Below are 25,347 nucleotides of genomic sequence, written 5' to 3'. Positions count from 1 at the left end.
CAAGTTATAAGGCATCCTTGGAAGCACAGTTTTAGCAAACTTTTAGGATAAGTAAACAAAACCTGACAGACTCTTCTGCAGTCACTGGAAGCAATGAAGAACTCTTTATTTTGTGTAGCTTTTATCATGTCGCTCTCTGGATTTTCAAGGACATTGCCTATATCTTTACTTAAAGAAAACTCAAAGCCTGCTTCAACAAGTGACCTCAGGCTGGCAACAGTAAGTGCATTCTTTCATAATTGTTTGTGGATGTACTGAATTGTGCTTTCATATAGTACGGTCTGTTCTCAGTACAATCAAAAGAAACATTAAAAAAATGGAAACTGTTTTGCTAGTTGATTTGTTTTAAATAAGCAACTGCTTTCAGTTCTACAAAGCTATGGTGCACTTTAGAAAATTTAAGTTTTTTTAATCACTTGAATTTCCAAAATTTTATTCTCAGCTAATTAAAGACCATCTTACCAACATTCAGAAAATCTCCCTGCTAAAATGTTATGTCCTAAATTTGGTACAGCAGTTATTGTATGTAAGTGATGTAATTCATTAAAGCTGCATCCTGTTTTGCAGCAATCCTGCTTTTGCAAAAGTACAACCTAAAAGTGAATGGCAAAAATGACAGCAAACATCCATTCAGGAGTGATTGATTATTCTTTCCACCATCCAACATTCATCTTTAGTTTTGCATTTACAGTATGCCTAATGTTTCTGTAAAGTTCACACTGATTTGCTGATGCCTCTCATATTTTGCATACATTGCCTTATTGCTGCCACTCCTCTTACAGTATATTATGAACACCACTTCCTTATACTGCATGCGTTGCTTCTTAATGATGCCATCCCTCATGTTCTGCACTCACCAGTTCTTAATGCTGCCACATACTGCATTCTGCACACCTCTTAATGCTGATAAACTTCTGTTAATGCCACGATTGCATCAGCAGGCTCCACTTCTTAATGCATTAGCTCCTTATATTTTGTGTGCCACTTGCCCTTTGGGGCTACTACAAATATTACCCTTGAGGTGCACCATAATAAAAAAATTTCAAAGTAAGGAAATTTATTACATTGGTGTAAGTCATTTTAAATATTAAATATAGCTTCTTTAAGAATTACTTGTGAGCGGCATGAAATCGCAGTTATTGGTGCTGCTGTTTCATGAATATAGTGTCCTCAATTTGAATTCATATGTTGTCCGTGTGGAGTTTGCATATCCACCTAGTGACTTTGTAGGTTTTCCTCCACCAACCCCAAAGACGCAGAGGTTAGATTAACTGGTAATTCCAAACCAGCCCTCTGTGTTTGTGTGTTCAGTAAGTAGCCCTACAATGGACTGCTGCTCCATCCAAAACTTTTCCCGAGGTTCTACCTATTGTTGCTGGGATTGATTCCAGCTTCCTGCAACTCTGAAATGGATTAAGCACGTTTGACAATGAATTGATGTATGAATGAAGACCTACTTGCAATACAGTTTAGAAATTAAAAACAAATTAAATCTAACTCTCCAAAATGTAAAATAATCTCCCACATTGTCACAGCATTGCTTACATTTTAAAATAAAACAGTAGGCCCATGTTTTGTACTGACATATTTAAAGCTAAAGACAGCAACCTACACCCTCAGAAATTAAACAAATCTCAATAATATATTTAATTAAAAAATACTGAATGCTTATGTGTCTAGTATTAAACATTACGTCTAATGGGTAGATTATAGATTACATATTAACATGAATCCTTGAAGAAGCAAAAAAAACATTGGTTAGTAGCAAATATACAAAAATACTTAAACTGACTTTTTTAAATGTATGAATCAAATACTGCGAGAGGCCACCAATCAAACTAAAAGTACTTGTTGTTGATTCAGCAGAATTCTTTCAACATAATGGTGAATCAGATACTGAAGGACATCAGTGGAAATTAAGGGGACATGCATTTAGGACTGAAACCAGGAAGCACTTCTTTACACAAAGAGTTGTGAGACTCTGGAACAAACTACTGAGACATGGAGTTGAAGCAGAAACCTTGACAACCTTTAAAAAGTAATCTGGATGAGATATTGGGACAGCGTAGCTATTAGCTAAACAAACAGGCTTGTTGGACTGAACTCATTCTCATGTCACTATGTTGAGTCAAAGGTACAGTGTGCAGATGCGTACAGAACTAGAACTAGACACGGAAAGAAAAAGGTTATAATGAGAGCAACCTTTTGGGAAATTGCTCTTTAATTTACACAAATGATCTTGATCTATATGCAACTATCAATCACGTTACATTTTCACATGGCACAAACTTAAGTAGAATGATAGACCACTTAGAATTAGTAAAGGACAGTACAGATGGACCGGGACAGAATTCAGACAGACTTCAGATTTCTTTCAGATAAAATTTAATGTAAATAAATCTAAAGTATTACATGCAGGAAGTAAAAATGGTGGATTTGAATAAACAGGGGTGGGGGATATTATGGTCTGAAACTAGAAAGTAAACCTTGTGAGGAGGCCATAATAAAGGATTTCCGACTATAAACATCCAGAACGAACCAATCAAGGAGGATAAAAGGTTGTTGGATTACTTAGCACATCCTGTCAAATCCAAATCAAATGAGGTTATTTTTTTAGCTGTTTATTGCAGCAGTGAGGCCCCAGAAAAACAATATGGACTAGAGAGAATCTGGAGAACAACAAGAAGACATAATCCAGGAGCTATGAGGAAAGAATGAAAAAGTTGAATCTTTCAGTTTAGGCAAGCAGAGGTTAAGCGACGACATCAACATTTTTGCAAGTGTTAAGGGAACAGGAGTTGACAAGTTGGAAAACATAAAAGTGATTTAACCATTCTTGACAAAACTGTTCTTATGTTTTTATGTTCTTAAATATGTAATAAAATCTTCAATGGAAAGCAGAGTGGAGAGAACTGTTGCTTCACAGCTCAGAGAAGTTAGCAAGATCCATCATGTTCATGTGGGTTTTCTCCCCATTCTCCAGTGTTAACGCAATTCCTTTAAATTGGCCTGCTATGAGTGAGTGTACTTTGCACAAGTCATGTTAGAGTCTTGCTTTGAACCCAGTGCTGCTGCTGTTGTCTCCTTTTTAGACAGATAGTGGATGGAAACACTTATCGTTAAAACAGCTAATGTACTCATTGACTTATGAACAGTTATTTGCTTTACAAATAATGTTAGTGATCTCCTGTGGTGGTCACTTCTAAACCTCTTGACTTATTCTTTTGTTTTGCTTCGAAAATCTTAATACCCAGTACACAAAAAGGTACAATAAGAAGCAATATCTAGCTTTTTATCTGCTTGCTCCCTTGTTCTCCAACTTCTGTAACATCACCAAAGATCTGTTCAGCATTCAAATGATCCTGATGGTTTCATAATGGAAAACTACCTCCTAAATATCAAATTAATGGCAATCTACTACATATCGGTGTATTCAATAGTATGTAGAGATTTCCAGTCCCACTTTTCAGTCATGATCATGGATAAGTTTTCTATATATTTTACATATTGTAGGATAAAATATCGGCCTATACTGAATCAAATGAATTCAGAAGAATGAATGGTTACAAAATTGAAAGATTTTACAGATACTGCTATATACGCTTATGTGAAAGTAATGTTGATTAATTCTACTTCTACTAAATTTTATGTCCATTGTAATTTTTATTTTTTCAAATTATTTCAGAGTTCATCTTCTTTTTGTAAACAATCGCTACATGTCACATTGTTACTACTTCTTCATATTTGAATACATCTACTTGTGAACTTTTTACATTTGGTTTTGTCAAATATTGTACCTTAATTCCACTGTTTTCTTTTTAGGACTATCTTCAACAATTCTACAACCTGAAAGTGACAATGACAAATCGCACCAAGAGAAGTACTGACTTACTCAGTGAAACAATCAAGGAAATGCAACATTTTTTTCACCTTAACATCACTGGAACGTTAGACACAGAGACTGTAGAAGTAATGAAGACTCCACGGTGTGGAGTCCCTGACGTGCATAATTACAGTCCCAATGGAGAACAACCCAAGTGGTATAAAAATGTGCTAACGTACAGGTAAAATTAACACACTATTAACAAGTACTCATATTATAAATCAGTTTCATTAAAGTGAGGCATATATTTTCTTCTTAAAATGATAAAGACTGAAAATATACTGTAATAGACTAGCATCCCATTCAGGGTTGGTTCCTGCCCTGTACTCAATATTACTGGAATAAGGTCCAGTTTCCCCACAAAACAGTAATGAAAAATGGGTGGATAGATATTTACGTTCTTCTTCTTCTTCTTAATTTCTAGATTTGGAAATAAGAATATATAACAACACTACTGCTTTTAATAGATTAATACGAGAAAAAAATACACTTAAAACTAATTCTGAAATACCTGAATTCCATTCATCCATTCATTATTTAATTAATTTTAGCAAGTGTAGGATTCCAAAGTTCAGCAGTGGGATGAACGTGACAGTCTTATACACATATTCTGATTAACCTGAGTGGTATGCTAAAGATTACATAAATAGCATGCAAAATATAGTTTCATATAAAGATAGTAGAACTAGGAAATCTGTAAAACAGTATGTTAAAATTGCAATACTTTAACTGAAGAATAGACTAAAATTAAAAGGCATTAGCATAAATTGTGTTTATTCTATTTTAATGATGACAGAAGGCAACTTTTTCTGTGATAAACAAAAATTCAAACAAGGTTTACACTTAAAAATCATAGCTATCATGACATCACATATCAACACCCTCAGCAAAGCAATTTAGTCAATGGAGTGCAAATCTCAGAGGTCCCAGATCAACAAGTGTAAACAGATTATAAAGAGTCACAAAAAACAAAAATATACCTCAACTATAAACAAATGGTACAATGAAAATAGATGCAGATATATATCCAAGAAATATAATTTATGCAGCTGAATAATCTTTCAGTGCCTTCAATACATTTGGAAAGGAGATTTGTCTAAAAGACCTGAAAATTTGCTAACGTAATGTATGTTTCTGCTCTGCACAACGCTAATAAGGAAATGCCATTGTTATATTTTTCTGCCTTTAAGACTTTGGGTTTATTTAACTAACCCTTGTTTGATCCTTACATCACTGTTTTTTTTTTTTTCCTTCTGTTTGGTCTTTTTGGTCTGTTTTACCTTTTATCAAAAATCTAGTGAATGTCTGAGAAACACTGACCTGCTCTGGTCCAGAAAACACCTTGATAATGCGTCCAGAAAAAGGAAAACCAACAGATGAAAATGTCTGGTGTGGTAGAATGAGAGCACTCGGAAGCCATAGAATTAAATACCATGCTTTATTATTAGCAAGAATCAGCTTCTAATAAAAAAAAAGGGTTTTATTGAAAGTGGTGGCCCTGAGTTAGCTGCTCATCTATTGGCTCACTTTGCACCTCATTATTGTGTGGTTACTGATTAAAGGGAATAGAAACATTTAAGGGTTCTTCATCCGAAAGAACAAGTCAATTAAAATTAAGGCAAATGCATATGTTCCGTTACGTTAGTGATTAAGAAACAGGCTGGAATGAAAATATGCAGCTACTGTGGGCCTCCAGAGCCTGAGTTTGACAACCAGTGGTGTTGTCAGTAAAAGTGTGAGGAACGTGTGCTTTGTTAGGATTGTGTCCTTTTTCTGCTTAGGAAAGAGAACTACTAAATTTGTGACAATAATCCATAACATGGTTTGTTGTTGCAGTTGAAATCAGATATTTACTTGGATGTTTGTGCATCTATAAATGTTTCTAACATTGAAATCTACCGAAGTATGATTGAGAATTTGAAAATGAACAGATGGCTGGATAGTTGATTGCAAAATTTAAAAAATATTTTCTAAAAAAAGAAAAAAAAGTACATTTTCCAAAGAGACTTTACATTCATAAATCCTTAAAATGTTTTTGATATCCTAAGTAAAAGTAATGAATAAGTAAATTGATCTTTAATAATTTTTGTTTAATCCCCCATTAGCAATCCTCTACTATTTATACTTCTTAAAATGTTGTATCATTTTAACATAAAATATCTTACTAATACTGATTTGATAGTCCTAGTCCTCATAACGTAACATAAAACACCACACTATAACATTCTAAAACCTGCTTTACCAAAAGGTTGGTTAAAGAAAACAGAATGTTACTAGCACATTCGAGTTCAGGACATATTGTATACTAGGCTGACCAGCCTTTTAAGGCGACCGACTTTTAAGTTGACCACTTAAATTAAAAAAAAAATTGATATTTTATACAAACTCATTAATTTGGTTATATTGCATTTGAGCGGTATTACTTTTATACTCATAGTTTCTGTTATTTTTGTGATGAAATTTAAACTTTTTTTCTATATTGAGGTCGCCCTTTTGATATTTACTATGCGGTGAGGCATTTGTACTCCATCAACATTAATTATTTCCAGAGACATAATTTTGTCTATTTTTCCAGCGCATCGCGCACAAAAGCTAGGGAACGATGGAAGCACCTGAACTCTGCTCACATCATGTCGCTTCGTACCACAAGCTGCAAGTAGTAAGTCTGTGATAAGCAGAATACCAGTACGCTTTCCACTCACGGGACGGAAGGACAATCCTGACCGCTTTTATATAGTAAGAAAGAAGAAGAAGATATTGCACAGTCTGGAGTAGAAAATCATCTTTTACCTGGAAAGATAAAACTACAAATCCCATCGTGCATTGCAAAATGGACGGGGCGTGTGTGAAACTCCGCGCCTGCGTAGCACTCACGGGACGGAAGAACAATCCCGACTGCTTTTATATAGAAGGATGACACTCCTTGTCATTGAAAGGCAATCAGGATAATTAATGACTCCTAATTAATTTCACTCCTTCTCTGTTCTGGCAAACTGTACACTTCCACCTGTAGAATTGGAGAGGGTTTCCATCCACAGGTAGCAAGGTTACTGAACAGCCAGTCATAGTAGCAGGGCCTGTTAAAGCCCATCAAGGATTTCCTTGTGTGATTTTGGGCTATACAAGAAATAATTTGTTCTTCTTCTTCTTCTTGCATTTATATTTTACATCATTTAAGGAATCTGTTTGTTCTTGCCTGCATGAGTGTCTTTTGTTAGTATGGTACCAGTACTACTATTCTGATGAGACATGCAACTAAAAATGGAAAATGTAAACTTAAAATTGATATTGAACTTGGACGTCACAACATATCCTGGCAGAATCAGATGCAAGGCAGAAACCACACATGGACAATCTATTACAGAGCCCATGCATGCACATACCCACAATTGCACTCATACTGGTTAAACTTAAGAGATGTCAAGTATGGAGAACATCTTTGGAGATATCGGAGGTATACCCATATAGACAGAAGGAAAACATGCAAGCTCCAAATGGTCGATGACAGGGTGTGGGATTCAAATTCAGGACAGTGACTCTTGGAGGCAGCAGTGCTAACCACTTGGCCACCATTATTGTATAATATTTTCTTTAAAATAAAAGTTCATTAGTTGATACAACAGTTTGCAGACCCATTTTATATAAATAAAAACTATGGTTTCACACTAGGTAAAATTTAGCCTACTTCCACGTGCTGTTATACCTGTATTTATTTTTGATACCCCATCTGCAAACAGCTAACAACACAACACAAAACAAATTAAATAGAAGTAGAAAGTGTTTAATTTACTGAAAAGTTTTCTTTTTGTTTTGTTTTATTTTTATTTCAGTATTTCACAATATACATATGATATGCCACCTGCAGTAGTTGATTCTGTCATTGACTCTGCCTTGAAGGTTTGGAGCACAGCTAGTCCACTATCGTTTGTCAGAACATATTCCTCAAATGCAGATATTATTGTGCAATTTGCATCTTATGGTGAGTAAAAAAAACCTTTCACTATTATTTATTTGTTTGCAAATATCTTGAATATTCAGAATTTATCTTTTCCCTTTTGCTGTACTGAAGAAAATGTATCTTAATGATCGTTAAATATGGGTTCTAAAATTTTAAAAAATGTATTAAATCATCGGTTATGATGGTTTAAATCTTTCTATAATATAAAATTTCAAGACTATAATATACTGTATCAAAATACTATAATGATATTTTACATTTTAGATTTCACACCCTCTTTACAATGTAAAACAGCAAATCTACCCATTGTGAAGAGGCCTGTTATCATACTTATTCTGTTAGTTGAATTCTTTAATGATAGAGGATTACTGGAAAGATTTTGTAAATGCTTTTCTTAAGCATTTTCACTGCTCAATCTCTTATGTTGCAGCACATGGAGACTCTTTTCCATTTGATGGCCCAAAAGGCACACTGGCTCATGCATTTGGGCCTGGAAATGGTATTGGAGGAGATACTCACTTTGATGATGATGAATTATGGACAACAGGAATGGAAGGTAAACAAATCTAACTGAGTCTACCCTCAAGTCAATTCAAAACTTTTTAATACAGGTTATTATTACTTTGCTTCTAGGTTACAAAATATTGCAAAATACAGTACTTTGAATGCATTTGTTCAATATTAGATATCAGAAAAACATTCACCCTCCAGCGATTCAAATCGTACTTCTTCTTATTCATTTATTCATTTTCTGTTCACTGTTGCAATTCCCTTGACATAATGTTGTCTTAGAGCCAATCTGTTATAACTGCTTTTGTTCATTTGTTGATATTAAGCCAAACAGACATCATTTAGCCAAACCTAATCTTGGGAAGGTAGAGCTAAATGAGGTAAAAACCCATATAGACATGACAAGAACATGTAAAATCATGCTTAACGTGAACTCAAAGCTAAGGAGATATGATTCAACAGGACTGTTGACTGGGCCGCTGTGCTTACCCTAATGACATTTGATTTACATAAATGTTGAACAAAGAAGTTTCTGAAATACATCCTATTGTGGTATGTTATTATGTAACAGGTTATGTTATGTAATATACTCTTTCATGATTTTGCAAAGCACTTTGTTAAAGGTGTTATAGAAAAAAATGTAATAGTTTTATTTTAATGATACATTCCATCTGCTTTAATTCCAGGGTTCAATTTATATCTAGTAGCCGCACATGAGTTTGGCCATGCTTTAGGATTGTCTCATTCCAGAAATCCTAGTTCTCTTATGTACCCAACCTATAAGAAACGTAACACAGGAGGTAATCTGCTTTCGGGTGAAGATATTGCACAAATACAGACTTTGTATGGTAAGAAATACTTACAGTGATCATTAAATATAGGCTTTCTTTTGAAATATCTATGCAGTCGTGTGTTGAATTCTTTGTTCAAGAGAAGCCAGAACCTACACTAGCAGTATTAAATACAAGGCAGGAACAAGACCTGGTAGGTACACCAGTCCATCACAGGTCACCAATACCACTTCCTCCCATGAAACAAAACAAGAATTTAGGAAACAGTGCAGTTTCATGTGTATCACCTAAAGATGAGGGAATAACTGTACTGGCATACAAAAATATGGCTAATTTATTTTAAGCTCCATTGACGTAGGTACAAAAGTTCTATTCTGTTTTACCACGTGTTTTCAGATTAATGTTTGTGTGTAGTAAAGAATTAAAATGAGCACTTTAACAATTAAGAGTATACTCCAAATAATATAATGCCGTGTAGCAAAGCAAACTCATCCTATTTTTTATCTATTCTTTAAATTACCTATTGACTCTAACTGACCATTTTACATATTAATTGTGGTTAATCTTGGATAGTTTATTAATAATCTTTAACCATCATACCTATTCATTTCTGACAGGAATAAAAACATTTTATATTCCTGTCATTCCTTATATTCCTGACATTTAATGTTAATTGTGACAGCAACTCACAGCTGCAGACTGTGGGGATCAAATCTCTTTCTCTGTCACTTTCATAATGAGATTTTCTCCCAGTAATCCATGTTTTTCTCCACATTCCTAACACATATAAGTTAGATGGCTTTGCGACTCTAAATGAGTCCTAAATTGTGTGAGAGAGAGCAGTGTTGTGCGTTAGTGTGCCCTTGGATGGACTGCCACCTCATATTAATTGGATTGATTCCTGTGTTGCAAGTATACTGTTGCTGATCAACTCTAAAGCTACAGCTGACTGAGTAATGGAGAAAATGGCTTCAGAAAATGGTTAGATTACAAAATATAAATAAAATAAAAAGAATATATAATGCTTTAAATAAAAAATAACTTTTGGTACTGTTTGTACAGTAGATATTTTCATCTTTCATTTCTAATGTCTTTTCTAGGACCAAGATCTGGTTTGCAGTATTTCTATCCGAAATACAATATGAGAAGATTATTTTTTCCTTGGAGTCTACAATCCATTATTCCACTTAATATGCAAGATAAATGTGACCTTAATCTATCATTTGATGCAGTTACTGATATAGGACAGGATATTTTATTTGTAAAGAATAGGTAACTATATTATATTTGGATTTGCATTACAAGCCCTTCTTCTTCCTCCTCTTCATCTTTTCCCATTTTTATGTGTGGTCGATGTTCTTGATCAACCTTTTTCAAACAACTCAGTCTTGCACCTCCTCGCCAGTCAAGCCCTTTTCTTTCAGACCTTCTTTTACTTGATCCATCCCCCTCTACTTTGGCCTTCCTCACTTTCACTTCCCATCACCCTTTTGCCCACATATTCATTGTCCGCACCCCTCATGTGTCCATACCACCTCAACCTACTTTCCTGTACTCTTTCAGATATCTCGCCACATTTGTTGTACATCTGATTGTCTCATTTCTTATTCTTTCCTTTTTGTAACTCCACACATCCATCTCAACATTCTCATTTCTGTTACATCTAACTTCTCCTGTGCTTTATTTACTGCCCATGTCTCAGCTCCATACATCATTTCTGGTCTTACCATTTTCTCAGAAACCTTTCCTTTAACCTTACGTGTAATTCTTCGATCACACAATACTCCTGATACCTTCTTCTAATTATTCCATTCAAACTGCATTCTATGGGTTATCTGTGAATGTAGTTTAAAATCTTGGGCTATCACTGATCCTAGATATTTAAACATACCCACTATTTTCTGTAGCTCTTCCTGCAGGCTAACTTCTGAATTCTGATTATAATAAAACCTCATATATTCTGTCTTTTTACTATTTAATTTCAATCCTGTATCTTCCAAAGCCCTTCTTCATTCTTCCAACTTCCTCTCCACTTCCTCTTTTCTGGTGTTTCACAGAACAAATATCATTACAACAACAACAACATTTATTTATATAGCACATTTTCATACAAAAAAATGTAGCTCAAAGTGCTTTACATAATAAAGAATAGAAGAATAAAAGACACAGTTAGAAAATAAAATAAGTCAACATTAATTAACATAGAATAAGTAAGGTCCGATGGCCAGGGTGGACAGAAAAAACAAAAAACTCCAGACGGCTGGAGAAAAAATAAAATCTGCAGGGGTTCCAGGCCACGAGACAACCCAGCCCCCACTGGGCATTCTACCTAACATAAATGAAACAGTCCTCTTTGTATTTAGGGTTCTCATGGAAGGACTTGATGATGATGGTCACGTAGACTTCTGGCTTTTAGTCCATCAATGTTGGAGCATCATGATGCTTTGAGTAGGTGATGGTGGCGCAGGCCGCCACCACAACAAAAACCGGAAAAAGAAACAGAAGAGAGAGTTGGGGTCAGTACAGATTTCAGAGCCACTATGAATAGTTATTATGATGACTTGAACATACAGAGTATCAGGATTAAGTTAAAGTGAAGTTATAAAAAGGCCATGTTAAAGTAATGTGTTTTCAGCAGTGTTTTAAAGTGCTCTACTGTATTTGCCTGGCGAATTCCTATTGGCAGGCTATTCCAGATTTTAGGTGCATAACAGCAGAAGGCCGCCTCACCACTTCTTTTAAGTTTTGCTTTTGGAATTGTAAGGAGACACTCATTTGAAGATCTAAGGTTACGATTTGGAATATAAGGTGTCAGACATTCCGATATATAAGATGGAGTGAGATTATCTAAGGCTTTATAAACCATAAGCAGAATTTTAAAGTCAATTCTGAAAGACACAGGTAACCAGTGTAGTGACATCAAAGTGACATCATTAGCAAAAATCTTGCACCAGTAGGATTAGTCCTTTATCCCACGAATCAAGACATCCATATCCAGATCAACAAGGTAAGGACTTAAAGAAGATCCATGGTGCAGATCTACTCAAACTGGGATCTTGTCAAGTTATCCAAACACTTCTGAAATTAAACTTACAGTATGTCTTACTTCCTGCTTGAACATTATGCAGATGTGACATGTGAGTTACAGTATGTCCAACCTACAGTACATGAGTTTGGTTTTGGGCCTTTTCGCCATAACATGTGATGTATAACTTCTTATGTTAGCTGCACTTCAACTTATATTTCAGGAGATTTCTCAGTAAGATTGCCCAGGTTGAATGATCTACGTCACGCTATATCCTAACACATGGTCACAGGGGTCTGCTGGAGCCAATCCCAGCCAGCACAGGGTGCAAGGCAGGAACAAATCCTGGACAGAGCGCCAGCCCACCGTAGGACACACACATACCCACACACCAAGCACACACACCAGGGACAATTTAGAATCACCAATGCACCTAACCTGCATGTCCTTGGACTGTGGGAGGAAACCAGAGCACCGTAGGAAACCCACACAGACATGGGGAGAACATGCAAACTCCACGCAGGGAGGACACAGGAAGCGAACCCAGGTCTCCTTACTCCGAGGCAGCAGTGCTACCACTGTGCCACCGTGCTGTCCATGAATGATCTTCTAAGGTTTTAAATTTCTTTTCATACAGGGTGGGGCATAAAGATTTCCCACATTTTGAAGGGGTATAAAAAATGAACAAAGCTATATTAAAAAATTGTATATATTTCTGAAAAGTACATAAAAAACAGTTTTGTTTTAATGGGTTTTAAAAATCATATCAGAAAAATGGCAGTCGTCGTTGGCAATACATTGCTAAAGATGTTCCTGGAAGTTCTCCATCACTCCCTTGGTCATCTCAGGTAGAATGGCGTTGATTTCCTGTCTCATCCTTTCCTTTAAATCCTCAAGAGATCGAGGACTATGTTTGAAAACCTCTTCCTTTAGGTATCCCCAAAGGAAAAAGTCACATGGGCTTAAATCTGGTGACTGTGCCGGCCTCCCTACGTCTCCCCTTAAAGAGATCAAATGCCCAGACAACATTTCTCTCAACACTTTGAGCGAACGTTGTGCCGTGTGAGATGTGGCCCCATCCTGTTGAAACCACACATATTCACATACATCTGCCAGGTGAATTTCTTTTCAGTGTGGACCCAGTTGCCCGAAGGTTAGAAATCCATAGCAAAGTCGTTTTACGATCTGGTAGAGATGCATTTCAACCAAGCACGAAGTGTGTAGTGAGCAGTTGTTCTCATAATATGCTTGAATAACAATAAGCCCTGAGGTTCATTGGTCCAACTCATGAAGGGTACTGAGAACAGCAGAGACTAACCTACCGAATGACACCTACCCCTCCTCTCTTCCCACACAACAGCCCGCACAGTCCTTTCTCGAAATATGTAAGATCTTTATGCCATACCCTGTACAATTAATGTTCCATTTGCCCACGTGTAGCACTTTGCACTTTTCTATGTCTAATCTGCATTTTCAATATGTTCGCCCAGTTCTGAAGCTTAACCAAAGCTTGGTTGCAGACGGGGGACATGCCAGAGCAGCTGGTAGGCATCCTCCTTCCCAGCCAAGTTTATAAAAGGAAAAGCAAGCAAGAGACAAAAATTGCAAAAAGACTTCTCTAGTCATTATGGTAATGCAAGAATAAAATGTGCAATATCATTAAAAGATTTTCAGGTTGTTTCTGTTTAGGTGGAGAAGGATTTCATTATTGGGTGTCCAATATTTATAAACTATGTGCATGCTGTTTCTCTTTTTGCTAAATTGATTGCAGGCTATGAACTTTATAAGTAAATATCTGCTTTGTGAGAAGAAATTCTAAAAGTTTTATTAGCTATTGTATAAGCCTGGTATGCTTTAGGCATCTTGTGCTCTTCGCCTGTACCTTGGAGTTACACATTGCTGTTCATAGCTCTTTCGGCTAAAGGCTAATCCAGCTTCACTAACACCATTCTCTGCAACACTATAATTAGCTTTTGCTGGGATTTTACAAGTTCTATTTACAGTATACTGTATGAAGCATGATGTAAGATGGACTGTTGTCATGCATAATATAACATAACATAACATTCTGTAGCCTGCTTGATCCAATTCAGGGTTGAAGTGCTGAAGTCTGTCCCTTAATGGTTCTATAGTCACAGGACCCACTCGTGCACACACCCAAACTCACACACAAGCAGGGACACATTGGAATTACCAGTTAACCTACCTTGCACGACTTTGGGAATATAAGAAGAAAACTGACACAGAGTTGAGAAGAAAAAGCAAATTTCATGTACAGTTGTCGTGAATTAGTAGAAGGTCTGCATGGTTATGTCACCACAACAAATCGTATAAGTCTAGAGCAGGGAGGAGAGTTTGTTCAAAAGTTAATTAATTATAATCATTATCACACTTATTTTGTCCCTTTTTTTTTGGAGGTATCTGTGGATCAGACATGAGCAGGGCCCAGAAATAAAAGAAGGACGGATTACAGACTTCATACCTGAAATTAATTCAGATATCGATGCTGCTTACACCTCAGGAGGACTTATATATCTTTTTAAACGTATGCTGTTTCATTTCATTTCAGAAATAAGCAACGTACATTTCATTAATTTGCTTGTTAATTTGTTTATTATTTGTATTGCTACACTGATGTCAATATATTTATGGTTTACAGGTTCCAGATACTGGACTGTTAAAAAATCTCACATTAAAGGTCGATCAAAATCAATCTATATGCTTGGATTTCCATATTCAGTAAAAAAAATTGATGCTGCTGTTAACATTAAGTCCACTGGCAACACTTTATTCTTTGTCAACAAAATGTATTGGAGGTTAGTATACTTCTCATTAACTTTTTTTTTACCGTAATAGCCAGGTCTCTTTGTTTTGGGTTGGATTATTGTGAACTGTGGCACTCAGTCATGAATACATTTATTAGATTCTCTTGGATTCATCAACTTCATAGTGGAACATTGACTGAGGATGCCAATCCTTCGAGATCTAGTCCTCTGTTACAAAGCACATCATGTTATTGTAGATAGTCTTGGGTTTGGTGCAATTTTAATGCATCAGCAATAGGTGTAATTTTGGCAAATATTTTTTTATTACAAACAATATTTATGAATGCTAAATATCACAAAGTTTGCATGTACTTGTATTTATCTTTACAAGACTGCATTTTGTTTTAATGGCTCTTCTCCTAAACCATACATTCTGACCATTTAATCTAGTATTTAATTTAAGTATTTAATTGCTTAAGCAGTGAAAATTTAAAGTTTAATTAATTTGTTGTAAGACAAAACTTACAAACACAAAGAAGTGGGAAAGTGTTAATTCTGTCCCTCCAAAGTTAGGAAAACTCTAACAGGCTTACTTTATTTACCACCCATAAACAAGCTGGAATAAAATGTATTTAAAAAGTTTTACTTTTATAGCATTTTTAGGAGAGGGCAGCACAGTGGCGGCGCTGCTGCCTCGCAGTTAGGAGACCTGGGTTCGCTTCCCAGGTCCTCCCTGCGTGGAGTTTGCATGTTCTCCCCGTGTCTGCGTGGGCTTCCTCCCACAGTCCAAAGACATGCAGGTTAGGTGGATTGGCGATACTAAATTGGCCGCTGTGGGTGTGTTTGTGTGTGTCCTGCGATGGGTTGGCACCCTGCTCGGGATTGGTTCGTGCCCTGTGTTGGCTAGGATTGGCTCCAGCAGACCCCCGTGACCCTGTGTTCGGATTCAGCAGGTTGGAAAATAGATGGATGCATGGGTGTATTTTTAGGATATCTGGGGCCTCATGCATAACACTGTGCATAGAATTCACACTAAAACATGGTGTACGGACAAAAGCGTAAATGTGTGTACGCACAAAAAAATCCAGATGCATAAATCTGTGTGTACACCACCTTCCACATTCTTCCACTAAATAAATCACGGTTAATGTGAAAAGCAATGCACGTGCATGCGCTTGCTGTTCCGCCCCGTCTCCTCCCAGAATTATGCCTCGTTGAATATGCAAAGCAATATAAATAGCCCTTAAGCTAAGCGTTCTGTGAAAAGACAGAGAAAAGAAAAAAAAAATAGGCATACAGTGGGAAAAATATCTCGAAATATCAACTTTAATCTCGAAATTTTCACTTTAATCACGTAGTTTACTTTGTCATTAAAGTAGAACGTCATACTGTAAACTGTCTTAAAATAGTTTAATTTACTAGTTTCTCATATCCCATCGTTAACTAAAGTAGTACGTTAAATGCTTTGTATTGTATGTGTTGTTCTATGTGCTCTGTGTGTACGAATCACTACCTGCTTCTTAAACGGGCTTTCTCTTCCTCCGACAGGACACAGAATCCATTACATTCATGATATTACAGCTCTCTGAATAATTTAAATACTGAGATCCACACTTGATATCATTTTAATGATGATAGGAATTAAAGTATGTTAATAAACATAGGAACATGATGGCGCAGTAATAGTGACGAGCTGGCGCCACGTCCAGAGATTGCTCCTAACACAAGATGCTTGCTGCGCCGTGTGCAACCTTCAACAATATAATTTATTGCAGCAGTACTGTCTCTTTTAAATGTACTAACGCCCAATTCCTGTCCTTCCTTTTCTTTGTCCAAGTACCCAGTCACCACACAATCAGATCTGTAATAGATGTCAAGCCATCTGTAAGCTTAGAACACCGATTCTTCAAAGCTTTTAAGAAACATTGAAATATCTTCGTAGTACATGTTTAATTACTTTATCCATCTATCCATCCAGTGTCAAATCTGCCCCAGCAAGCATACAGGGTGAGGCAGGAACAATCCCTAAACGGGGTACCAGTTCATTGTTAGCGCTGAGACACTGTTTCCTCACATTTTAAATTATTACCAATATAGATTATTTAAATGATGTTAAAATTTTATCTATATAATGTAAGAAACATTTTACTGCATTTCATCTTAAAAATGATATCGTCATCATATGTGAATATGCACTTTATAAAGTGGCTCAGCTTGTACAATATTATAACTGTATCACAAGTTTACAGTGAGGTAATTGTACTTATAAGTACAAACAGTTCTACAAGGAGCACTTGATGGACTGATTGAGTGCGTTTATAGTCCTTGGGAGGAAACTGTTTCTGTACCGCGAGGTCCCTACAGGAAAGGCTCTGAAGCATTTGCCATATGGGAGCAGTTCAGTAGACAGTGTGCATGGCTGAGGCAGCGTGTGTTTGATACTGTATACCACAGGTCACTAATAGGCGGACCGCGGTCCGCGTCTGGACCCAGACTCTGTTCTGTCCGGACCCAGACATATCATTGAGTTTTATTTAGTTTTGGTGGAGATTACATTTTTATCGACAAATCTTTTCTGACAGTGTTTCTACACCGCTACTCAGTGAAAGGGACCTCCTACGTGTCTCTGATTGGCCAATACTTGTTGCCTTCGTGAGTTTGAGTTGGTTGGGTTTAAGCATGAAGACTGATATTGGTCAAAGTGAAGGCAAGAATGTCAGCCAATCACAGGCAAAGTAGGGCGGGCCTTCACTGAATAGTGGAGCGGAAAACCTGCATTCTGAGTAAAAACAGCTGGCACTCTTGTGGCAGTGGCAGTGACATGGAGAGAAAAATATACAGGAGTGAGAAGACAAGAAACAGAAAAGCGACGAAATAGTCGCTGTTTGACACTGAAAACTGGGCTTTTACTCCTGAATGGACCGAGGCGTTTATGTTCATAATTCCCGTAGGAAGCTTGAAACTGCTGTATCTCATCTGCTGTGACACAGTGACAATGGTTAAAAGCGGGAATGTGAAAAACCACTACGAAACTAAGCGCAAAATTACATTTGAGAAAAGTTACCAACTAAATTCGCCAGTTAGGCTACAGAAAACAAGCAATCTTAAAGCCAACTAACGATCAGTCAAAGAGGATTTTAACACATTCATTTACTGGACAACAACTCGCTAACGAGTCTTCCCTCGGAGATGCGTGGATTTTGGGAAGTCTCAAAAAACATTCAGTGATGACAATCTTCACACATGCATGAGGATGGCATTGACACCATTCCAGCCTAGATTTAAAATCCTGGCAGACCAAGCAAGAGCTAATTTCTCTCACTGAACAAGAAAAAGTAGGCAGTAAGATATGAGGGAAAGAAGGAGGGGAAGATAGGTTCAGTTATTTAAAGATGTTCAGATTTACTGTGAAACTGGTTATGCCCCTGTTCAGTTGTGCACATATTAAAAACTCTTATATACAGTATTTTATTTTTATACGAAGCCAAGTCTTTTTTTTGTTGAAACATTAAAACTTATTATTATTATTATTATTATTATTAAGAAAGTACTTATCTATACTAATAAAAGGCAAAGCCCTCACTGACTGACTCACTGACTGACTGACTGACTCACTGACTTATCACTAATTCTCCAACTTCCCGTGTAGGTAGAAGGCTGAAATTTGGCAGGCTCATTCCTTACAGCTTACTAACAAAAGTTGGGCAGGTTTCATTTTGAAATTCTACGTGTAATGGTCCTAACTGGAACCTTATTTTTTGTCCATATACTATAATAGACTTCCGTTCGATGCCCATGGGAGGCGGAGTTACGCCTCCCACGTAATTTAGTGCCTGCCTATATAAGGCTGTCCGTCAACGGCAATCCAATAGAAACACTGCCGCTAAATATTCATGGGTGAAGGACTGTGCTTATACAGACAAAGATGAGATGGTCAGGGTGGTGTTTGGCACAAACTCAGCAAAACTGCAAGAGAAACTTTTAAGTGCCGGGTCTTAGCTAAAATTAAATACAGCCGTGGACATCACACGAGATGGCACCAGCACAGCTGGGAAACTTTGATGCCTGTACACCGAGCGGCTCACGTGAACTGACGCAGTGCACAGACAAAAAGCAACGGTTCCAAAGAGTGCTGAACAAAAACCGAATTACAGAATTGAGAAGGCAGCAAAAAAATATGAAGCGTGTGATACATACAAGCATATTCATAAGTGCAGCTACTGCGGAAACAAAGCACACGGTGGAAAAAGTCAATGTCCCGCTAAAGGAAGCAGTGTAAAAAAAAACCCGTGCATGCAGTGTGTCACGTCTCAGATAAAGAGGAAGACGAGCTGTTTATTGATGCAGTAAGAAACGAATTGATGAATGAAACCTGTTATCTTTACAACGATTGACAAACATGGAATGTAACTTGAACACAACACATCCTACAAATACGAACCTGATTAAAAGAAATAATGATAATCAAATCCTTGATGACAGCAACACTCATAACACTCACAAAACAATCACTGTATATTGACAATCATGTTACGTTATTTTCAAAATGTTCCTTTTTCTTTTTCGGTACTTCTTTAACACACTACTTCTCCACTGTGAAACGCGGGTATATATATATATACCCCGATCTACAGACTTTCAAATAGACAAGCCACATGCTGTGGCGCAATGGTAGAGGCTTTGCCTCTAGCGCTGACATCCGAGGTTCGATTCCTGAGAGGGGATGCGCTGAAGATGTACGTGCGCTTCCCGATTCATTTTACCTTCGCATGCCCTTGGTTTGAGACGTATGAAAAAATATGCGGTTTACGCAGAATCATGTTATATTATTTTTAAAATGTTTCCTTTTCTTAGCACAAGCACAGCTGAGAAGCTTCGATGCATGTACTCCATAACGCGTTAAAAAATAACGCATTTAATCACACTTTCAATTCCAAGCAAAGGGGAACTTTTGTCAATGCATGATTTTCTGGTACATCGATTACACTGATACACACATCAGAGCTACAAAAATGTTAGAGTCGGAATAAAGCGCATTCCTACGACTGATCAGAGGAAAATTTCATTTCAAAAAAGTACCCGATGGAAGCCTTGATAAAAGCATGGTTTTGTGCACACTGAAAAGCAAGCAAAATTAGATGCATTACAGAAAGCGGACTTTGTGGCTTTTACAGGGGATCATTGGACTTCCGTGACCGTTAGTAATTCTAATTACATCTAATTACAAAATGTTCAATGATCACACTGTTTTAGTCTAATGTACAAAATAATTTTGGCTAAGGTTACTCAGAGTTTAAAGATGAAGTTGGTCAAATTACCTTTTATGTTTCTGACTTATTTTTTTAAGAAGAAAAACTGCACTTTATGTTGAAATTTTGGTTATTATTATTTAAAGGACAATACCATTCTGAAAATGTACTTAAAGTACTTAAAATACCACTTTATTTTTAAGTCTGCCCAATTTTAGCCAGGGGTGATATTTTTGTTTCTATTTTGAATTGAAATGCAGTTTAAAAGCATTTTTTTTTTCAGAAATTAAAAGAGCTTGAGTTTACAATATTCATGTCCATGTCTATTATTTGATTCTGTCGCTCACTAAAACCCTTTTAAATTAAAAAAAAACATTTTGCGATTTGGGGCAAATTTTCATGTGTGATTACATACGATTAATCAGGTTAATTATTACACAGCCTCTAATTAATTAGATTACTTTTTTTAATCGAGTCCCACCCCTAATATATATATGTGTAGATATATATGTAGATTTGTATATATATATTTATGTATGTATATGTATATATATATATGTATATATATGTCAATATTTGTATATATATATGTATGTATATGTATATATATGTGTGTGTATATATATATATATATATATATATATATATATATATATGCCAGCAACACTCATGACAATGACAACACAATTACATTGTCAATCATGTTACATTATTATTAAAATGTTTCCTTTTCTTTTTCATTACTTCTTTAACACACTACTTCTCCGCTGCAAATGTCAGTTGAATGTCAAAGTTACCTTGCTTTTACTTAGTTTTATGGTTATTTATTTTTTCTTATTTTATTGTATATAGCCATCAACAAATATTGTTGAAATGGCATTGAACTTTCTTCGTTTGATTTGAGTCATTGACTTCACACAGTGCAGATGTTGATACAATGGCAATGCTACTTCAAAATATATAAATTAATTGCAATGTAAAAATTATAATGCAATTTAAACATGATGATGCTGCAGACCTGTACATGAGGAAATTTTCTCTATCAGGAGCTCCTTAAATCATAATTGACTACCCCTGCTATATACCAATACTCTTTCTGATCAGCTGCTATTGAGCTGTGATTCCACACTCAGATACAGCGGGATAAATACTCTGAGTGGTTCATTGAGAGGAACAACACTAAATCAGCTATGGTATTTGGAATAGTTTGGCCATTCCGTGGACCATTGTATTGTTACAGGTTATTTACAATCAGATGCCTTAAACTAATAAACAATATGCGTTTAATTTCAGTGTATTTGATAAAGCTGCGTCAGGGATGTGGATCTATAAAAGAAAGGGAAACCACACTGGAATAAAAGCACTGCTTTGACGCTGGGTGCTGTCAATTTGCAAAACTGAACTTGCGTATGCCAAGCATTTAGCTGGTGTGAAAATATGTGTGGCTTTACGCCATGTTTAGTTTTTGTACATCGTGATGTGAGCATGGAAACGGGCATACACAACATTTTTGTGCATACACACCTTTTATACATGAGGCCCCTGGTCACTTTATTTCACCTAATCATGTTGCTCTTGAGATGGTATGTTGGTGCAGTGGAGAGCATTAGAACTTTGTATCCCCATCGATGCTATGCTGTTCATTATCTGTGTGAAGTTTGTATATTTTCTTCTTTTGTGTGTGTGTGTGTGTGTTACACCAGCTAATCCACTTTCCTCTCAAATCCCAATGCTGCCAAAATAACAGAAAGGGTGTGAACCCCTTAAAAACTGAGCCACAAAGTAGGCCACAATCCTTACCACCCTTCCCAGATAAGGTAATGCTCCAGGGCAGTCTGAACAGCAACTCTACTGACCATTTTCCTATACAAGCTTAAAAGTTATTTTGGCTCTAAAAAGTTAAAAGTTGTGGTTGAATGTCCTGAAATATACAAATTTGCATACAAGGAAGAAAATCTATAAAAAATTCTAGCATGCAAAAAAAAAACACAAAATGAGATTCTTTTTAGAAAAAGATTTCTATTGAGAGAATTAAAATAATAATAATAATAAACCTCAAAGGGCATAAGGGCAAAATGTCTTAATACCTAAAATGCAATCCTGAGTTAACAGGCCAACAATATAAAGAACAGAATCTAAAGACAGAAGCAAATAAATAAAAAAAACAGGAAAATCCAATCAAAAAAATATGGTTTAATATACAATCCCATCCTAAGTCAACATTCCTCTGCTGCTTTCTGACTGACTTATAAACCCAGAAGGAGGACTGAGCAGCTGTGATGTCACCTGCCACACATTTAAAGTCATAGTGCATAATGACGACATAACAAGAAACAGTAATACCAATAACACTAAAATATGAGAAATTATTCAAAATGGGCAAATGTGACAACAAAAAAAGAAAATAATCCTAAACCAGTGTAGTAAGAAACAGAAACAAAGATGAAGGGTTGGGGCATCAAATAGTGATCCCCGTATATTGTTTTACACAAAAAAAGTAGATCACAAAAATATGTCTTTACAGACAGGAGTCTCCAAACAGACTGGGGATGGATGGCGGTAGTGCTGGCTATAAGACTGATAAGGTGGAAGGTGTAGGTTCAGGTGCCCCAAACCTTTAAGACACATCATGCATTGTTGGCCTGTGATTCTCCGTATCTGCAGAGGGAAGGAGAGGAGATGGGTTAGGAAGCAATTTCAACACCTGACTCAGATTGGAATTACAACTCAACAAGCCCTGAAAATGTCTCCTAGGCATGCATGTGTGACACTAGGGAATAAACCCTGGCATCTTTTAATTGTCATGTTGTTAATCAACAACAACGGATAGGAGAGAATGTGTGTGTTTGCATTGGTCTGGTATATATAATCCTTACTCCTGCCGTGTGCCAGATTCTGGCCCCCTACCAGAGCAAAACACCACAAACAAGCAAAAAGAAACTTTTCCAGAAAAGAGCATGTGCTTTAAGTTCCTACCAGATATTTTGGAAGAGGCAATAGTGAGAAATGCCAGGCACAAACAAACAAATATATAAATAAATATATGATATACTGTAAGTATAGTACATTATTTAGGGGAAATGTGTGTAATGTATTGTGAAAGCAAAAGACAGAGACAAAATTTTGTGCACCACCCCTGTAATCCCCATTGAAATGCAACCGAAGAAACAGAAAAGGTACAAACAAAATATTGCCCACTGCCATTAATAATGAAGTGGTCTTTTAATATATTTGAGATAGTCTCTTTCTCTCTCTCTCTCTCTCTCTCTCTCTCTCTCTCACCCCTGAGCCAAAAGAAGATACCAAGTACAAACAGGGCAGCCATATATTTGTCTCCAGGCCCAGAAGGGGTGGAACCTGGGAGGTTTGCAGGAGTGTGATCAGGCATCACCTGGCTGTCAGAGCCACGGATGGAAAGAAAAAATTGTCAGCAATAGCATCCCATCTCATCCTAGTGTGATACTACTTACCTCGTCAGAGTCTTGAAGGAGCCCCCTATGCACTTGTGTGTGAAAAGACATAGTGTTTGCATAGACTTTCAAAACAAAGAATTATATGGAAATTATTTAAAAAAAAAATGGTTACACATTGGATAATCAATTCAGCTGTTTTTGTTGGAGGGTGTGAGCTAGTGATTCATATAACATTACAGCACACCTTCTGTATTGTCTTACCTTTTGTGTTCCCATTTTTCTGCTTATAAGCTTTCTAAGGGGGGATATGTTGCTTGATTTTAATAAATGAACAATTTTCAAAGACCACAATATTCCATAAATCAAGCGCCCTATCTGGTTGTAGCACATTAAAATGAATAGCTACTCATCTATAGTAATATTGAAAATTAAGAATAATTTAAAAAAATAAGATTCCTATGACTATAATCAAGTGAAATAATATACAGAAAATGGCTAAATGTATCTTTGGAACTGATTAATCACTGTACGTAGTAATAATGACTATTCTTTTTTGAGATATTAGAGTGCCTTGTTTCTTTGACTGAGGTGAGGTCATATAAGTAGTATTTTAAATAAAGTGGATTTTCATCCAACCTACATCTTGAACATTAAAGTCAAAATTGTGTACGAATATACACTATATTGCCAATGTGATGTAAAGATTATTTGACAATACTACTGGGCCTTAAATTAATGGAATCAAGATCTAATTGGAATCCAGAATATGTACAACAGTTTTCAAATGCACATCAAATAATGTTAAAACATACAGAAGAAAGTTCCCATTCAAAAATATTCAGAATCCAGTGGAAAGTTGTATACTTGTTTTTTCACAATACATTTTGCGTTATGCTGTTCTGTTTGAAGTCTAATACTCATGTTAAATGTTTAATTTAGATAGCATTGTTTATTAGAAGGCCCTATAATAAAACATTTCATAAGGTATCTAATATAACAATATCAGTAGTAATATAACAGTATGTTTTTTATAGCTACATACTCTACTCAGCATAGTTGCTGAAAACAACAGGTAGGAACCAAAGTAGCACATCACTGGCTTATGTAAAAGAATAATGTATTTTTGCTTACATTTCAAGTTACAATGAAACAGCAAAATCCATGGAAATGTTCTACCCAAGATATATAACTGACGATTTTCCTGGATTAAATACTACAATTGATGCAGCCTTTGAAAAAAATGGTAAGTATTAATTAACATGGTCAAAAATATTTCAAGTTTTCATCTGTCTACAGGAGTGCAATATGCTTCCTTGTTTTTTCTTCTAGGCTTCCTTCACTTCTTCGTCGGGTCTGCAGTTCACAAGTACAACTACAATGAAAAAAGTATTGTTGAAACTAAAAAGGCAAACAGCTGGCTTGGTTGCTAGATTATTTGTTAAAATGTGATGCTATGTTTATACGTTGTACAACAATTTAAGTTCTCTTGTTTAAATTAAAAGCTATATAGCCATATTGTCATTGGGAACATGTGTACTGTACTGTGTTCATAATGAAGGTACAAAAGAAAATTGTCATGCTTTATATTAATCCACAAGAAAAGCTTATTGCATAAAAAAGATTTAAATTATTTTTTAACAGTATACCTATATCATTCAATTATTGTTATTCAAACATAGGGGTGCATCATTTTATTAATGTAATGTGCATTCATTTTTATTTCATTTTTCCATCATATGTAAAACATGTAATG

General features: G+C 36.1%; 1 protein-coding gene across 1 annotated transcript; it reads left to right on the top strand.

Moving 5' to 3' along the window:
* On the top strand, nt 1–25,122 carry mmp20b (matrix metallopeptidase 20b (enamelysin)). The gene is made up of 10 exons (XM_039744520.1): nt 1–219; nt 3,823–4,064; nt 7,714–7,862; nt 8,272–8,397; nt 9,038–9,199; nt 10,243–10,414; nt 14,585–14,712; nt 14,827–14,983; nt 24,734–24,837; nt 24,924–25,122. Exons 1-10 carry the CDS (start codon nt 94–96, stop codon nt 25,022–25,024), a joined length of 1,467 nt encoding a protein of 488 aa, XP_039600454.1. The 5' UTR covers nt 1–93; the 3' UTR covers nt 25,025–25,122.
* Nucleotides 25,123–25,347: the final 225 nt, after the last annotated feature.

Source organism: Polypterus senegalus, chromosome 2 (assembly GCF_016835505.1).
Source record: "Polypterus senegalus isolate Bchr_013 chromosome 2, ASM1683550v1, whole genome shotgun sequence".
Lineage (NCBI taxonomy): Eukaryota > Metazoa > Chordata > Cladistia > Polypteriformes > Polypteridae > Polypterus > Polypterus senegalus.
This window is presented reverse-complemented; position numbering and strand designations above follow the sequence as displayed.